Below are 17,863 nucleotides of genomic sequence, written 5' to 3' on the forward strand. Positions count from 1 at the left end.
CATAGACCAGGCGGTGGCCGGTATCCATATTTGGAAGGTGCCCTGGCTTTGGAAACACCACCGGCTGGCCGGGGTCTGTGGGTCATCGGTACTTCAGGCCACAATGGGAGTTTGGGACAAGGTGCAAGTCCTAAAGAAACTGTCAACCCCCATACACCTATTATGAGGAACCCAGATTTTCTCCTGTGTTGCGCGGATCTGCATTCACATGCTGACAGGAAGCCAACTGCAAGAGTGTCGGTGATTTTTTTGATGAAGAAGCCTCATGGACCTTTCATAAATCCAAACTGCATATGGTCTGCCACCCGCGGCTCCCTGGCAATACACTGTGATTCAATACTGGGTTTCTCAAATTCAGATTAGCCCCCATGATGGTAGAATCCTTACTTCTTTTGAAAAATGCCTTCTGTTTGACATCTGTTCGTCTTAATTTTTCCCCAACTCCCGCCAAATTTCCTGCACAGAAACGATGGGAAAAGGAATGCGAATGCACATTTACCACTAAAGAATGGAGCGAAATCCACCACTGTGCCCATGCCTCTGTCTGCAGTACCTCCAGCAAATAAATATTTTTAAAGATGACACATTACTGGTACTGTACACGAGCCACGGTTGATCAGTGGAAGTGAAAGTACTTTCTGGCAGTGCTGTGGTCACCTTGGTACTCTTACCCACCTTCTTTGACATTGCCCCAAAATACAGCATTTTTGGACGGAGGTCCTGATGGCGGTGGATGAGATCTATGAAACTGATATCCCTCGGTTTCCGGATTATGTCCAACGAAGCCTACCAAACCCCTAAAATCCACAAAGGGGTGAACTATTACATTGATGATCGGGCCCACCAAAAACTCCTGCTCGCTCAGTAGGGCTCGGACAGAATCCTAACGAGCTGGACTGTCTGCATAAATTGTGGGAGTCAAGGGGCATGGAGAAACTGACAGCGGCCGTGACTAATAGGCGGCCTTAATTTGATAAGGCGTGGGGGCCATGCATATGAAATCTAGCAGACAAATTCAGGAAATTGACCTGTCCAGTATATCCGTGTGTCCTCAGACTGACACACCTTGAGCATGCCCAGAGTTGAGACACAGCGTGCCTGACTTCCTGTTGCCCTCTCCTCCCCACCTCTTCCTCTGATTTGAATGTCCAACGTTATCTGACGGATGTCCTTCCTTTATGTGGCCTGTATGGACTCTGCCCTGCACTTTTTTCAGACCCTTTCCTCCTTGACTTTCCTTTGATTGTTTTATATGTTCTCATTCATTAATATCACCACCAGCCAGTGGTTATAGGTGGGAATGGTTATATTCTCTATTTAAGATTCAATAAACAGATTTAAACCATATAAATTGCTGAAGTTCAATATTCAAGTGACACACATTGCAGAAGGAAGAATTGCCAAGGCTGATTGCTTATCAAGATTGCCAATAGAGAGACAAGATTCTGATGAGGAAGACATTGAAGAATGTATTATAGCCAAAGTTGTAGATCTTGTGGTGTGTGAAAGTATGGAATAATGGCGGAAGAAGTTAGAGCAAGATGTAACGTTACAGGAAATCAATAAATTTGTCATTGAAGGTTGGCCTCATGAGAGGTCGGTAAGTGTTGATTTGCAACTGTTTTGCCAAATTGCTAAGGAATTATCTCTGGAAGATGGGGTATTGTTAAGAGCTGACAAGTTTATACAAGTTTATTTCCTCTGCTGTGATCAGGCAAAAGACTTTTTGGAGACTGCTGGTCATCTTGGCATAAGTGCCACCAATTGAATAATTCAATGGCAGAAGGTTGCGGTTGATTTTTTAAGGTCCATTTACTGTGCTACTTAATCAGTTATTTAGACTGGTATTTTGTTGTAGTGATTGATCATCTTTCCCATTGGGTGGAGGTCAAAGATGTGACTGAGCTCACAACCAACAAAGTTTTTAAATAGGTTTTTGGCTAGAAAGGGTGTACATTCTGAGGTGTTGACTGAAAATTGTGTCCCATTTACTTCTTTCGTCATGCAAGAGTTCATCTCCAAGTATTGTATTAAACATTTACGTCTCACTATTGTATTACCCTCAATTTAATGGAAAGGTGGAGAGATTCAACAAGGTGTTGGTGGAATGTGTTCAAAGTGCCATCAAATCCCACGTTCATTGTGTACAAGCAATGTGGGATTTGTTATAGGCATACAGCACAACACCATATTCAGTGACTGGTCAAACATCATTTGAATCGATGAGGGGTAGACAGGTTGGGCCTAGTCTTTCTTCATTTTGGATAGGGGATGTCAGGGGCCAAAGGTTGATGTGCAGGCTTCTAGTCGTGATGCTAAGTGTGCCAGCGAGAAAGCCAGTAAGAAATTCATGTGTTGACTCAGAAGGTGTGACTAAGAAAAGAATGGGGTAGGATAAGAAGCCAAGCAGAGTGTGTGGTGGGGACTGGGTTTGCATCAAGGATCCTTTATGGCTAAGGAAATGGAGTTCTAAGTTCAATATCGCATTCTAGTTATGAAAGTGCACGACAATGTTGTACGTACTTCGAATGGTCAATGGTGGAATGTGTCTCGGTGGCAAAGTCTTCTCTTTCTGTTCTGGCGATAGAAGAAAATTGGGCATATTCAAGTCAAGATGTACAGATACGTAGAAGGTGAGCACAGCACAGTGAAGATATACAAATATGCAGAAGTAATTGTGTTAAAAAAGTGTCTCGCAGACTTTTAGGAGTAATTCTTTCTTGCATATTTTCGCAGTGTCAGCTGTTATTGATCCTCTTGTTTCATATTTGTTTAGAATTGCTTTGTTTGGTGTGTTGTTCTTTGTCTTGTGTTGTACATTCCATGTTGGGGTATTGTCTTGTAGCGTTAATTGTTATTGATTATCTTGTTTAATATTTGTTTGGTGCGTTGTTGTTTGTCTTGTCCTGCACATTTCATGAGTGGGGAAAAGTCTTGTTACGTTGTATTGTGTGTGGGGGAGATATTTGGTATTCCTATTGGTTTCTGAGGTGTTCTATATGTTTTAATCTAATAATGCTCCTCATTGTTCTTTATTAGAATGTGCTTTGCTTAGGCTTGAAATTGTAGTGATAGTTGAAATGTTTTCCGGGCCTTTTGTAGCAGCTTCAACTTTGTGCTCTGTTTACTCATTAACATTACATTTGGGGCCGCCAAGGCTTGTGGAAACCTATTGTAGATACTTTAACATGTCTACGGTACAATATTCTCTTTTGTTTTTCGTTCCAGAAGTGATTTGTGGGGTGTGCGCCACGCTCTTTTCAAAGAATTTCCAACTAACGTTTTTGGAAACCCTCTGTCAATTAGGTTGCTCGGAAGTATTGCAGCACTGTCAAAATACTTTTCTTTACAGATACAGGTTCATTGAATGCAAAAATACTGACCAAATAGGAGGTTCTTTCATATTTTTGGAGTGTACCTACTGAAAGGTTGTGCTTTGGTATACATGGCACTTCCCATAATGGCCTCTTCACCGGAGTGTAGATCAACATGCACCGCACCTTCGCCGTCCCTCCCTGCTCCACTCGATACCTCAGGTTTGACACCTGTTCCTTTGCGGTGATATTTGGTATTCCCAGGTCCCATCCGCCCCAGACGCTTTGTGTTGGTGCACTTCTTAGTCTTGTGGTTTGTGCCCTTCTTAGTCTTGTGCCTCTCTCCCATTGATGTGTATTCCTCAATGCACTTCTGAAGCCGAAAAAGGTCTGCTCTCGCCATCCACAATGACAGCGTTCAAAAGATGTATAATATCTTGCGGAGTACCATCATTTTAATTCTCCTATAGCCAGCACTCAAGAAATGGTGCGATCCCACCAACTCTGCAGCTTAATCGACCTGGATAACGCATCATAGTTACGCTATGTGAGGTCACCTGTATATAAGATCAATTCTCAAGAAGCATATATGTGTGGTGGACCATTCAAAGGGCTTGCATGTCTTATCTCTTCAGAAGTGTCCCGGTCTATTGATTTCACTACACCTTCAGATTTTGCCATATTTATTTTAAAACGCGACGCACCTCCACAGTTCATCACTTCCCTTTGAAGAGGTTCACTTGAGGTTGATGGATTGTACAAGGATATTATCCGCAAACAGGTTTGTTTTTAAGCTGTCTAACCCCAAAGATATCACCATTAAACATTCACTATCCCGGATTTTTTGTGCCATTGACTCTAGCAATAGAGAGAAAAAGGGACATATCTGCCTTGCATCCCCATCAGTTCAGACCGGTTCCATCTCATGGTCTTACCCCTCCCTTCGTCTGGCAGTGCCCATAGCAACACACAGACAGAGCCGTGGTCTGGTAGTGTTATTGGGTCTTGTTCAGCTCTTGCTACAGTGCCTAGCAAGTGTTTGTAAGAATATACACCTGTATTTTGTGCACATTGGAGTAGTGTGAATAGTGTTTTACCAATGGGTGTCTGCGCCTCCAGCCATCTACAAGACTTAAGTCTTCCAACAGTTGCCGGTCTCTTTTTTTGATTACAGATGTCCCTCCATATCTCTGATTAACTATGTCAATGTCAACATTCCAAAGCATGTTAATTCCCGTCCTACTAAAAGGCACCAAGTTGCTCTGTTATTCTCTGCTGGGTTGCAGTGAGGAACTCCTCCTTTCCTACTTTGGGCCCATATAGTGCATCAAGTGATAGCCGAGATTCCTTCAGGATCCTGTTTAACAACAGGATCTCTATGGGAGTGCAGTATCTGGTATTAAGAAGGCTTCAATACAAGGGTGCCTATTCCCCCTGCCATATTCTCTTAGGAGGCCAAATATTGTGTTTGGGATGTGTTCTGTTATGAGTTGTTTCTGGCCAGCTGTCACAAAGTGAGTCTCTTGGAAGAAACCCACATCAGTTTCTCCCGGTTTAAGTTCTAGCAGGCTTGCCCTTTGTTTAGCCAATACTAAAGATGGCCATTGTGTCTTTATTTATTTATTTGAATGTTTTATATAGCGCGAACAAGACTCTTACGAGTATCAGAGCACTTTACATGTCATATGTTGGACTACAAGTATAAGCATAAAAAGAAGTACAATTGTAGGTAATTCAAACATAGGGTGCTCCATAATACAAGCTAGTAATTACTAATATCTACTAGTGATTAACGTCCAGTCGTAGGTAAATAATACATGTGAATTTCGCCATGAGAATCGCTTTCCCTTCTTTTTTTAAGGAAACAGTGGAAGGGTTCAGTCTTGTTTCTGTAGGCAAAGCATTCCAGATCCTGGGAGCCTTTCCAGAGAAGGCCCGGTTGTATGTTTTTTTCTTGGCAAAACGTTGTGGTTTCAGCAGAAGATTCTTGGAACTTCTGGAGGCTCTATTCCCAGCCGAGAGTACCAATTTCTGAGCTAGATAGCTCGGGGAATTGTGGTGTAGTGCCTTGTGCGTCATACAAGCAATCTTCAGCTGTATTCTAGCTTCAAGCGGTAGCCAGTTGAGTGCTCTAAGGTCAGGAGAAATGTGCGATGTTCTTTTTGAACCTGTGATGAGTCTCGCAGCAGAGTTGATCGCTGCTTTTAGTGGAGCCGTCGTTGCCCTAGGGAAGCCGACTAGGGCTACCACCCCATATTCCACTCTTGGAATTACTAGGGCTTGAACTGCTTGTTGGAAGTCATTAGCTGGTAGGAAGGGTTTCAGTTTTAACAGGGTGTTCATGTGGAAATTTGCTCCTTTTGTAGAGGAGCTGATATGCTTCTGCATGTTTAGGTTTCTGCCCAGTGTCACACCTAATGATTTAGCTGATTCCACAATGAGAGGTTGCCCTTTGAGTGCAGTTAGGTGCTTCATCCATTCAAAGATGGTGGATGATTTGTTGGGGGCGGGGGGGGCGATTAGGAGGAACTCCGTTTTGAGGAAATTTAGTTTCAAATGGTTTTCAGCCAGCCATGTTTGAGTTTTTTGTAGCGTTGTGTTGAGAGACTTGATATCTTCAAGTGAATGGATCTTGATGTAGAGTTGAGTGTCGTCTGCGTACATATGGAAATGTATCCCGGAGAGACTGAGAACTTCGGTGAGTGGTTCCATGAAAAGGTTGAAAAGTGTGGGCGAAAGGGAAGAGCCTTGCGGTACTCCTAATGTGACTGGTACAGGGTTGGACAGGGATTGATTGACCTTGAATCTTTGAGATCTATTTTGGAGGAAAGAGGTAAACCAGGTAAGCACTGATCCAGATATTCCCATTCTGTGTTTCAGTAGATCTAGCAAGTTGTCGTGTTTAATGGTGTCAAATGCTGATGACAGATCAAGCAAGATTAATAAACAGGCTTCGTTTTGGTCCAGGATTTTTAGAGCATCGTCAATTATATGTGTCATGGCTGAATCAGTACTGTGACCAGCACGGAAGCCTGATTGGTATTGGTTAAGCAGGTTGAATCGATCTATGTGGTTGCTAAGCTGGCTGTGAATACATTTTTCTAAGAGCTTGGCTAGAGTGGGGATGTTGGATATCGGGCGATAGTTGTTTAAGTCTGCTGGGTCAGCCGTAGGTTTCTCTAGGCTAGGGGATACCTGCCCTGTTTTCAAGCTTTCTGGGATGGTTCCTTGAAGGAGGGAGCTATTTATAATCTTGGTCCAGAGAGGTAGTATCAATGGAATGAAGTCTTTTAAGTAATTAGCGGGGAACGGGTCTGTGAAGTGGTTGGAGGGGTTCAGGGCGGTTAGCGTTTTTAGTATAGTGTCTTCACTGTAAATGTTGAAGTATGACCAGGTTGCCTTTTTTTTAAGGTTGAGTTTTGTGGAGCATTTACCTGGGACACCTGTCAAGGGCAGTGTGGCATTTTTTTGCATGTCCGTAAGGGACAAAAGGTCATTGTGCAAGTTCGTCTTTATGGATTCCGATTTTGTCGTGAAAAAGGAGGCACATTCCTAACAATTGGGTAGATTGTCAGGTATAGTCATGGAGTGGTTGGGTGCACTCTTGGTTTGGGCTTTGATTAGATCGAACAGTTTCTTGCGACGGTTTTTGGCTTGGTCTAGTTGATTCCTGAAGAAGTCTGTTTTGGATCTTTTGATCTTTCTGAAGTAAGAGTTTCTGGTAGTTCTTAATAGCTTGAGGTGGTCAACTGAGGGTGCAGATCTCCAACGTCGTTCAATTACTCTAAGTGAGCGTCTGTCTTCATTTAAACTACCATCATATCAGGGTTTTGTGACTTTTAAGGTGGTTCTTTTCCATTGTAGAGCGGCTATTTTGTCTAGTAGGCTGTTCATGGAGTGGAAGTAGTGGTTGGTCAGACCTTGAACATCGACTAGGTCTTCCAGGGGACTTAGGATGTTTGGATTAAAGGATGCTAGAAGGTTGGCGCCGACATTTTTCAGATTTCTCTTACAGATCTTTGTTCTCAAAGGTTGTGTCGAAAGTCTTTTAATTGATACCAAGACTTGGAATGTAATGATGTGATGGTCAGACCAATCACAGGGGAGGATCGAGTCGAGCTGAATGGCGTCAGCCTTGGAGATTACTAAGTCGAGGGTTGCGCCTTTGTCGTGGGTGGGACTGTTACAGATTTGGTTAAGATTAAGGTCTGAGAGGAAGTCTTTGAGGCTGTTGACATCAGAGTCGTTCTGGTCGTCCCAATGTAGGTTGAAGTCACCCAGAAATATTTGCATATTTTGTTGTCCGTCATTGGTAGCTAAAATGTCCATGAGTTGTTCTATGAATGTGATGTTATCGCCTGGCGGGTGGTAGAATGTGTGTAGTGAACATATTTGTTTGTTGTTACTAGAGATGTTCAAGCAAAGGTATTCACAGGAGGATGGTGCGGGGGTATAGCTCATGGCATAGCCTTTTTATTCACAAAACAGGTAATTCACCAGCGACCAACACGAGAGTAACAGTATCCTTTTTTAATATAAAGTTATTACAGCATCACACTTTAGTGGCCTTGACCTGTCAAAGGCAGTAAAGAAGATATGCACCACATTACTTTTGAACTCTTGAACTTGGCCATACACTTGAACTTGGCCGTCTGGGCCCACCAAGCCCCCACTCTGCTGCGCACATTGTGCCAGCAGGCCCCATCGCGCTATAGCGAACAGTTGCACTACTTGAAAACCAGGGCCCCGCATGGCACACTGGTATGCCCACCGGGGTACCTGCACTCAGGCAGCCTCTCGAAGGTTCAACTGAGTCCATACGTTGTGGGTTAGGGCAGAAGAGTCCAGGACCACCAGCAGGTCGGTCCCCCCTTCCGCCTACCCTCTGCACACGTGGATCCTACCCCCTCCTGGGGCCATCCAGTCGCTGAACCGCCATTGTTGTGCATGCCCTTTTGTTGTTAACTGTCAGTGCTCTGCCCTCGCTCTCTTGCCGGGTGGGTGGGTGGTCGACGATGCGCCCCTGCAGCTTGCCGGAGGATCAAGGGGACAAAGAGGCTGAAGATCCCGGGGCGCGGACTTAAATATCCTTCCAGCGAATCCCAATGACATCACCTCATCCAGCCCCCTTTTCGGCCCGGAGGCGACCCAGTCCAGTGGCGCTACTAAGAGCGCCCCTCCCCCTCCCTAGCGCGGGGGCGCCTGTCATAGTACGCGCACAACGTGACATTCACTCCTCCCAATTGCCCAAGAAATCTCAGAATCATAGCGTGTTGTTCATGACGTAGCCTTTAGATTGGCGTAGTCATGTGATGGACTAGAGTAATTCAGTCTGCTGATTGATCTGCTCTCCAGTCTGCCCCCCCCGCTGAGGGTAGCCTGTCTCACACCGCAAACCCTCCCTCTCAACTAACTGAAACTTCCCACATCCTCCCTTCTTTCCATATAACCCCTCAAAATGGGAACTAAAGCAAACCGGGTCCGAGTGGTTCCTTCCTTCAACTTCCCTCCCTTCCCAAAGTTATTGTCCAAATATTATGTTTCCTTTATTAGTCAAGAATTGTAAACATTTTTATAGAGGGAGCATCCAGTTCTTCAATGACTGTTCTATCCCTATGTCCGAGCATTCCACCATGGCCACCCCATCCCACATTCAAGCAGTCACACTGAAGATATATTGTTCATTGTATCCATGATATCTGCATTATTCAGGCATTGCGGGGTCAGCAAGTGGTACTCTGTTACATCTCAGCGTCTGTGGCCCCTTCTTCGCTTGTTCTCTACTTATAGATCTGGTCAGTCTCTGGGCCGTCTTCATTTCATCACATTGCTCTTTCTTTGAGAGGCCTCCTCTCCTGTGTCGTGCTTGCAGCCTTACCAGTCTGGATGCCACTGTACTTGGCTTCCTTCACCAGCTTCTCCTGATCAGGAACGTTCAACCCGCAGTTGGCTTCCTCCACCGACTTGGCTGCATATTATGATTCTTTCCAGGTGAAAACTGTTTTGAATGGGCGCCCGCACCAACACTGAACATCATGGTTCCTGAAGTCAGTCCCTGATATGAAGGACTTTTGATTGACTGACTGTCCACAACAGACTCAGATAGGCACAGCATTGCAGAAGGTATTATCATTTCTCTGAACTTAACCCATCAGATACTCTTTGCCCTCATAATAATGAAATCGTGCTACAATATCAGCGGGAAGAGCTTGTTACTGGTAGCCAACCTATGCACTCTGTCCAGTATATAGTGGGTATAATATGGTTGTTCTAGGAGTGCTGCAGTGAGGTTGTACATGTATAGCCTGACGCTCTGCTCTTCTTTCCCTCTTAGGATTACCCTAATCGGGGTTCTCTGATGGAGTGATTCGCCAGGTCTTCTTGTTTTTCCTGGCACATGATATTTTGCTCTTCTTTTGATGTGGGACCTGTAATATTTTATAGCCAGAACAGATTTATCTGCTCTTTCACATTCCCAGGGCTAGTTGATTGATCATTTGTATCCCTTTAATGCGATTACCTACGTTTGTTGTGATCCTCCAAGATTTAAATCTTTGTTTCCTATTCTGCTTGATGCCATATTGAGTGTGCAATCTGGGATGTAGTTTGATATGAATGACCGTGTCTTCCTAGCACTCGTACCAGTGTCAGATTGGTGAGCACAGCCCACATCACCCTCAAGTTAGGATCTAATGTCTAAGTCTTTATCTTGTCTTCTTGGTTCTCTTACCCCCAACAACTTGATGTAGAAACTATACCTGCCACCCCCCTCCTGGGCCCTTTTTGCAGATCTGTCCTATTCGACTATTGGTATATTCCCATATTAACCTCATTTTCTGGTCAAGAAGCGCCCGAGTCATACAGTGATGGAGGAGGCCCCATTTCTGAATAGGTTGTCCCTTATTATTCTTACTACTGGTTATGAACCCGCCACAGCCAGTGTCTCTCACATGGCTCGGCACATGCTCAGCACATGCCCCATTTATGGCTGTGTTTGCATGTTCTCAGCTTTGTTGTTTATTGCGTTGGTTGTTCAATGGCAGTCTCATCTTTCTCAACTGAGGTGCACTGTACCGGTGGATCGTCCAACCCTTCTTTTGTGCCAGGCTGGAAATGCTATATAAAAAGAGTACAATCCCCAATGAATTGCAGTTTCGTTATTCAGAGCTGAAAGTACCACATTCTTTGCATTAGTACTAAAATCTTTGCTGATGCCTAAAACACCTACATTGCCCACTGACTCATGCTCTCGGTCTTCATCAGGCCTGGATGCCATTTTAGCTTATCGTTCTCCTTCCCGTCCTTGCTATATGGACCCTTGGTCCACTCTGTATGGCCTCCAGAGGTCAGACCCTGTGCTTCACCCCGTTCTAGTACCACAGAGCAGCAAAAAGCCCATCGTCAAGATGCCAACTGCCACTACTGCAGCATCCCAGCCTGTCTCAATCATTGCGGCCCCATCATCTTTCATGGGCACTTTCGAAGCCCCTAACCAGGCCCTCGCTCACTCCACAGTCCATGCCTCAGCGCCAGGGCCACCACTAGAGCATCTCTCGCGACCTCTTGATACGCAGCAGAGTCTCCACCACTTCGAGGTGTGCTCCAGATTGGTACAACTCAGGCAACCAGAGCACAGTCCTCTCGTACACATCTTCTGTTACACTGTGCCCCCTCATATGTACATTTCAGTGCCTATCAGGGTGCATGGGAAGTGAGGTGAAGCAATCAGAAAAGGGTTCAAAAGTTGTTAGCTGAGAAATTCCAGGGTAAGAGAACAGATTTTGAGATATTCAGCTTAGACAGAGAGGGGCTTCAGCGTATTTTTTTTTTAAAACAGACTAACTGTAGTTAATAAGGAAAGAGTGCATATACTTTGAGAAAAAGATGCAACCAAGGTACTTCTTAAAGAGATCAAAAAACCAGAATATGCAAAAATTAGACAAATCAAAAGTTCAAAAGTTTGGAGGAGCTTCAGACATGTTACTGGATTCAACCCTCGCTAATCAAGCACATTCTGATGAATCAGATAGATGTTTGTATGTAAATGAATGTTTTCCAGAATTGGACGTTCTACAGGACTTCTAACTATAGGTTGCTTAGAGGTTGGGGAATCATAACGTGAAAGCATATTACACTCACCTCATTTAAGCTGTGAGCAAAGCTAGTTTAACATTCAACTTCACAAACTAAAGGACTGCATTTATAATCCACCTGCTGATGCCCATTCTGAAGGAGTATAAGCAATGCCTGACTTTAAAATGGCGTTTGGTGGTTCGGCGAAGCTGCATTTTAAAGTGACGTTTGGTGGTGCAGACAAGCTGCATTTTAAAATGGCGTTTGGCAGTGCGGCGAAGCTGCATTTTAAAGTGACATTTGGCAGTACGGCGAAGCTGCATTTTATAATGGCGTTTGGAAGTGCGGCGAAGCTGCATTTTAAAATGGCATTTGGCAGTTCGGCGAAGCTGAATTTTAAAACGGCGTTTGGCAGTGCATTGAAGCTGCAGTTGCCATACAGCAGGTAGTGGCTTGAGCCGAATGTTCACAGGGCTTTGCTTGCTGAATATTGAAAGCAGTTTAATTTCATACAGAGGCTTAATAAACTCTGTTGATCGGCACTGAACAGCTTCTCCCTATGGTAGTTTCTTCCATTTTGGCCTTGTACAGATGCCTGCTGAGGAACTAATATGAATCTCCAGAAGGTTCTCAAGTTCTAGAATTTCATGTTTAAAACGTTGGAGTGTCCATTTTTTCCCCAGTTTTATAACCCATTCATGATGAACCAAGCCGGTTTTGTTTATTGTACTGTGAACCACTGAATTTCCTTTGTCTTCGGGCCAAAATATATTTCCTAAAAAACATTCAATACCTTCAGACAAGGGGACTAAAATGTGATTTATGGAGCGGCGAGGGCTGGGGGTCGTGTTGCTGTCAATATTCGCAGTTTCAAGCTCGACAGACTTTTCTCTTTAACTGTGGATACACAATTCAGCTGCACTCTCCCTCCGGGATTCACTTGCCTGTTTGGGCAGTAGCGGCTGCTACCGATTGGGAGTGGTAGGGCGGGTGCGCAGGATGGAATGAAAAAGAAAACACTTACCTGGGCGACCCGCTGCCTCCTCTCCGTTACAGAATCCGCTGGCTGCAGGAAGGAGCAGGAAGCAACCAGGCTCCCCATAGCCAATCACAACACTGCGTGATTGGTCTGAGCTCCGAACCATGGTGCTCCGACGGGAACTGGGAAGCTTTGCATGTTCCTTACAAGGCTGTGTAAAGCAAGCCTTGTGGGGAAGATGCAAAGTACGTAGGACTAGTCAAGCACACTTAAGGAGTGTAAACCACTCCCTGCTCAGTCCAGCCCCACCCCGAAATCCGCAAATTTCAATAGGAAAAATAAAATAACAATAACGATACGTCATTATTATTATTTTAATTTTATTTTTCCTATTGAAGTCAGTGGGGCGATGCTCCTCTGCATTAGCGGAGGAGTCGTGAATGAGTTAGGGTGCAGTGCAAGATCATGTTTGGGTTTGTACGACAGGACTGCACTTAATACAAAAGGAGGAGGGAGCAAACTGCTTGGCATACCAGCACATAATTAGCCCAGATGAATTGTGGTAAATGAAGTGCAAGATAGCTGGAAGTCTTTAGTATTCACCATTGCTGGTGAAGCCAGTGTTATATATCTCTAGACATGTTTCAAGAGTGTTGTCTTTCTTCAGTAAAGAGTAACAAGTGAAATTTGGGGGTTCTGGCAATGCTGCTCACAGTCTTCTCAGGATTCTCTACCACTCCCAGAGCGCAGGTGCATCCCAGAGCTCGTCAGCCCAACAAATCAACAAGGAGCCAATCACAAAAGGAGCAGGAAGCACACTGTCTGGCACTGCTGCAGAGGAGACCTTGGTGTAGTTTCACGGAAACCACAGAAGCCTTTGCAGCACCCAAGGATGCAGCTGGAGTGTACTGAAGAAGATCCATGAAGAACATATATGGCGGTGTCAGTGCTATAGGGCGTGGAGTGGGGCAAGATCATGATTGGGTTTAAAGAACAGGACTGCACTTAATAAAAAAGGAGTAGGGAGCACACTGCTTTGCAAACCAGCACATAATTAGCCCAGATGCATTGTGGTAAATGAAGTGCAAGATAGCACTCACTTTAGCTGGAAGTCTTTAGTATTCACCATTGCTGGTGAAGCCAGTGTTATGTATCTACAGGAATGTTTCGAGAGTGTTGTCTTTCTTCAGTAAAGAGTAACAAGTGAAATTTGAGGGTGTTGGCAATGCTGCTCACAGTCTTCTCAGGATTCTCTACCACTACCAGAGCGCAGGTGCATCCCAGAGCTCGTCAGCCCAACAAATCAACAAGGAGCAATCACAAAAGGAGCAGGAAACACACTGCCTGGCACTGCTGCAGAGGAGACCTTGGTGTAGTTTCACGGAAACCACAGAAGCCTTTGCAGCACCCAAGGATGCAGTTGGAGCGTACTGAAGAAGATCCATGAAGGACACATATGGCGGTGTCAGTGCTACAGGGCGTGGAGTGGTGTCTGGATTTGGGCATTGGGTACCAGGGTAGTAACACCAGAAGAGGTGCTAGAAGCTGTGGGGGAATAGACAGAAGCAGCCTTCCTACAACTCCCCCAAGCCACCAGCTTGGTAATGAGAGCATCTGGGAAGGAATGTGAGCTAAAGATGGATACGAAAATTAAGGTAAATCTTGAGCCTGGGTCCAAGAGAAGAATGGAAAGGCAACTTAAATGCAACTGGTCTTATTGATCAAACTTGCCTAAATTGTCTGCTATGGAGTCTGTCGTGCCCCAGAGGTAATACTTATGTGACAAAAATAAACCACCAGTATGATCTGAGACAAAGAAGCTAGGAGCCAACGAAAGGGGCACAGAGTTCAATACAAGAACCTGATCCTTCAGGATCTGAAGTGGCAGGCAAGTTGGATATGGATGCAAATCCCCGAGTTTTATGCACTTACAATGTTGGAAAAACCTCTCAGAAAGACTAAGGCAGGAGGCTAACTTGTGGGGTGTGCTTGTTGGAGCAGGCCCCAACAGCAGAGATGGACCAGCCGTGACCATTCACGATTGAAAAGAATGGATTGACTCCTGTCCTCCATGCAAAACACCCTCCCCTCCCAGTGTCTCTACAGCCCACAATCCCAGTCCTTCTAAGCAAGTAACTCCTGAATATGCTAAGAAGGCTCTTCATTTGTTTTCCCATACAATTTATAGCTTGTTGCAATTCCCTTTATGTGTATGATGTTGCTGCATTTTATATTTAATGGTTAAAAAACGACACAATATAGAAATGTCTTCATTCACTCCGATATACATATCATGCGTACTAACTTGATTATGATAGATGTTGCTGTATTTTGCCAGGTAGTGGTCCTTGCAGCCTCCCCATCCAAGCAGAATCACAACAGGTTCTCGATCCGCTTCCCATCTACAATCTGAAAGATACACAATGTGAAAATGAAGGTGGTTAGACCAACAATGGTGCGCACGAGCACTCCGTCATTAGTAATTCTAATTCCTGCAATGGCCGATTAACTATAAGGACAATATGAACCAACCACCTGAATACTATCGATCCTATTAAGATGGAAGCATGCCAGGATGGTGCCATTTTAGGCACAGAAATGCAGGTCAAGTAGGAGCTACAGCACCAGGCTGGCTAGGAGAAGGACATTCCTGAACCGAACCTTAATGCACACGAGAAATGCTCCCCTAGATTGCACTCTTTCCTACGGTCTGCACTGCAGAACCTGTGACTGCGCTGCAACTCCCCCCGTATGTGCCAAATATTAATTGCAGCAGCCCTGCATGATCACTGCATGCCGGTTTCCATCTCTGCTTACTTTATTGTTTAATTTAGTTTTGGTGTTTTTTGACTTGACTGCTTTCAGATCATATGTGTGCCGCCCTCTTAGTGCAGCTGCATCATCAGACAATTGGTGAATATCTGAATGCAGAACCACCTATGTCAGGGCTGATCGGATTCCTCTTTATATGTTTTATCTTGAGTCTTGGTTTATTCTCTTGCTACCCATCTCACATAGTCACAACTCCAGAGAACAGTTGAACCGTGTCCTTAGCTCATGAGACACTTGATTCCACTCCACCGACTGGCCTCGTCAGTACTTCTTTCTTTCCCACTCACCATCTAGGACTGGTTTTAAGAAGTACCTTTCTAATCCATACTTAACCTATCTACTAACGGACCACTCAATGTCTTTTCCATTGCTCTTTACTTCCCTGCTAATAACTTCCCCCTTTCTCATCTTCAAATTACGGCTTTTCCTGCATCTTCATCAATGCAAAATCCAGAAACAAGAACCAACTGACCATTGAGTCCAATCTGGACATGGCTAGGAAACTACACTGCCTAACACTCCACTAGGACATGTCCAGGATTGAAAAACCTCACCAGATACCAAACCTCCAAATTTACTGGCAGAGAAGAAGCAGTCATCTTCAGACTTTCTCGCTCATCACTAGATTCCCAGACGCCTCTGCTGTAGTGTGAATAAATATTGGTCAGATGGGGGGCATGGCCATGACCCGGAGCAAAATGGCCGCCTAATCCTCTAGCTCCATGAAACCTGTCCTCTCCACGTCAATCCGGCAACCAAATCTGGTTCCCTACAGTAGGGGAACGCACCGGAAAGCAAGCGGGACGTCCTCCACCGACTCCCGAAGCCAAAGACTGTCTGTGCCCGAAGTTCCATACCTCAAAGGTGACGGGCCTGTTCGAACGTTGAAGCTGGGGGCTCGATTTTGATTGCGGCCGCTGGGGAGACCGGCAAGTTCAGCCTGTGTCCCCCGCGCACTCTAAACTCTGCGTGCATTCGCGGCATATAGGGCACGACGCAGACACCAGCAGGGTCCCCGAAGTGACGCCGGCCCAACCCAGACACTGTAGACAACGCCCGGGGCCTGGGGGTAATAGTGCATAGCAGCAGGAACAAGTGTTGGTGCGCGGAAGGCAAGACGGCGGCGGCCCAGTTTCAATCGGCTACGTCTATCGGAGGTGAGGTGGGGTGGAGGAGGGCTCCCAAAGTGGTGACCGGAGTAGCGGGGCTCCCCCTGCCCCCTCCTCTACCCTCAATATACATAAAGGGCCCACAGACTCCACGGGCGCTTGGCCGGGGGCGAGGGACAGGCTCCTCCCCCCCATATTTCCTGGGGCCAGTGGCGAGGCAGTAGACGGAGGGAGCTGCGAAAAGTGCTGGGCAACTATGATCCCTTCAGGTGGGACTTGGGGGCCCTCGGGCAGCAGTACTTCGCCTCTACCGCATCTGTACGCCACTCTGGCACTCCGTGTGGTGGTGGGTCATCCACACACTGCAGCGGGTGCGACCAGCTTCAACCAACATAACTGTCTGCCGCCACAGAAGACTAGCCACTCCGGGGACGTGTGGGGGTATTGTAGCTCTTCTGTGCTGCCTTGCCTGAGGTCTAACTGGTCACAGATATAAGGAGACCAGCTCTTGCTACTGCGCCATGTAGGCTTACGACAGGCACTGGGGACAGCAACTTACGAAAATGTAAGCCCCTCACGAGGCCTCCAGACAACAATGGAGAAAGGCAAATCCGCAGGTGCGAGGGGGCCAAAAACGGTGCAGTCCAAGAGATTAGATCGATACACCCTCCCAAAAGACGTGCTCCAAGGCCGACAATCTGGGGGCAGTACCACCAATAAGCAAGGCGGGGAAGACCAAGAGTTATCATTGAGAGACGTTAAGAATGCAATAACTAGTTTGAAGGACAAAACACTAACAGTGGAACCTTCACTTGAACAGCACCTAACCTTCTGTAACTCTCCCTGTAATAACACTATATATGAGGGAATATCGTGTGCACACTCAGTGGCACCCACTATTACAATGCCTATTCCCTTGGGAATCAGAATATATAACAATAAACAAGAGGTGCACCACATAAAAGATTTGAGAACGGAGGAATCCTTTGTGATTATCGAATTTCTTCAAAAATCATTCCATATATTCATTTTATTTTCATTTATATAATAATTCCAAAAGACATAAAAAATCAGTTTGTGTGACTCTACAAACAGACCAGCCGACGCGTTTCGTCCTGAAACAGGACTTCTTCAGGGCACTAAATCGTAGCGTAGATCATAGACGAATATGTCCTCGAAAATTTTATCCCATCCTTAAGTTGGTCATATTAAAAGGCAAAGTACCATTCAGTCAGCTGTGTAACTCACAAGTGAACGCCAAATCAAAGTGATCAATATCACAGCCGAGATCCAGTGGCTTATCGTCCCATGAGTTCCACAGTCACAGGAACCAGACACCCTCAGATGAAGGAGATGTTTATATTTAACATCGTCCCAAAATTCGCAATGTGTTTGTTGCAGATGAGCAAAGCACGGAAGAGTCTCCAACGGACAGATTCAAGGTCCGATATCCAGGCAGCCACTGGATCTCGGCTGTGATATTGATCACTTTGATTTGGCGTTCACTTGTGAGTTACACAGCTGACTGAATGGTACTTTGCCTTTTAATATGACCA

General features: G+C 45.4%; 1 protein-coding gene across 3 annotated transcripts in view; it reads right to left on the bottom strand.

Annotated features, from left to right (window-relative positions):
- Positions 1-17,863, bottom strand: part of TMEM53 (transmembrane protein 53) — a 164,039-nt gene that overhangs the window by 73,645 nt on the left and 72,531 nt on the right. Inside the window, exon 2 of one of the 3 annotated variants that reach the window (XM_085602792.1) lies at positions 14,672-14,775. The exons of 1 other annotated variant lie outside the window; for it this stretch is intronic. In XM_085602792.1, coding sequence (XP_085458918.1) covers positions 14,672-14,775 — 104 coding nt within the window. Of the gene's footprint in view, positions 1-12,411; positions 12,544-14,671; positions 14,776-17,863 lie in introns of those variants that run through there. One more of the 3 variants, XM_085602793.1, reaches the window with a different exon arrangement.

Source organism: Triturus cristatus, chromosome 4_2 (genome assembly GCF_964204655.1).
Source record: "Triturus cristatus chromosome 4_2, aTriCri1.1, whole genome shotgun sequence".
Taxonomy (NCBI): Eukaryota; Metazoa; Chordata; class Amphibia; order Caudata; family Salamandridae; genus Triturus; species Triturus cristatus.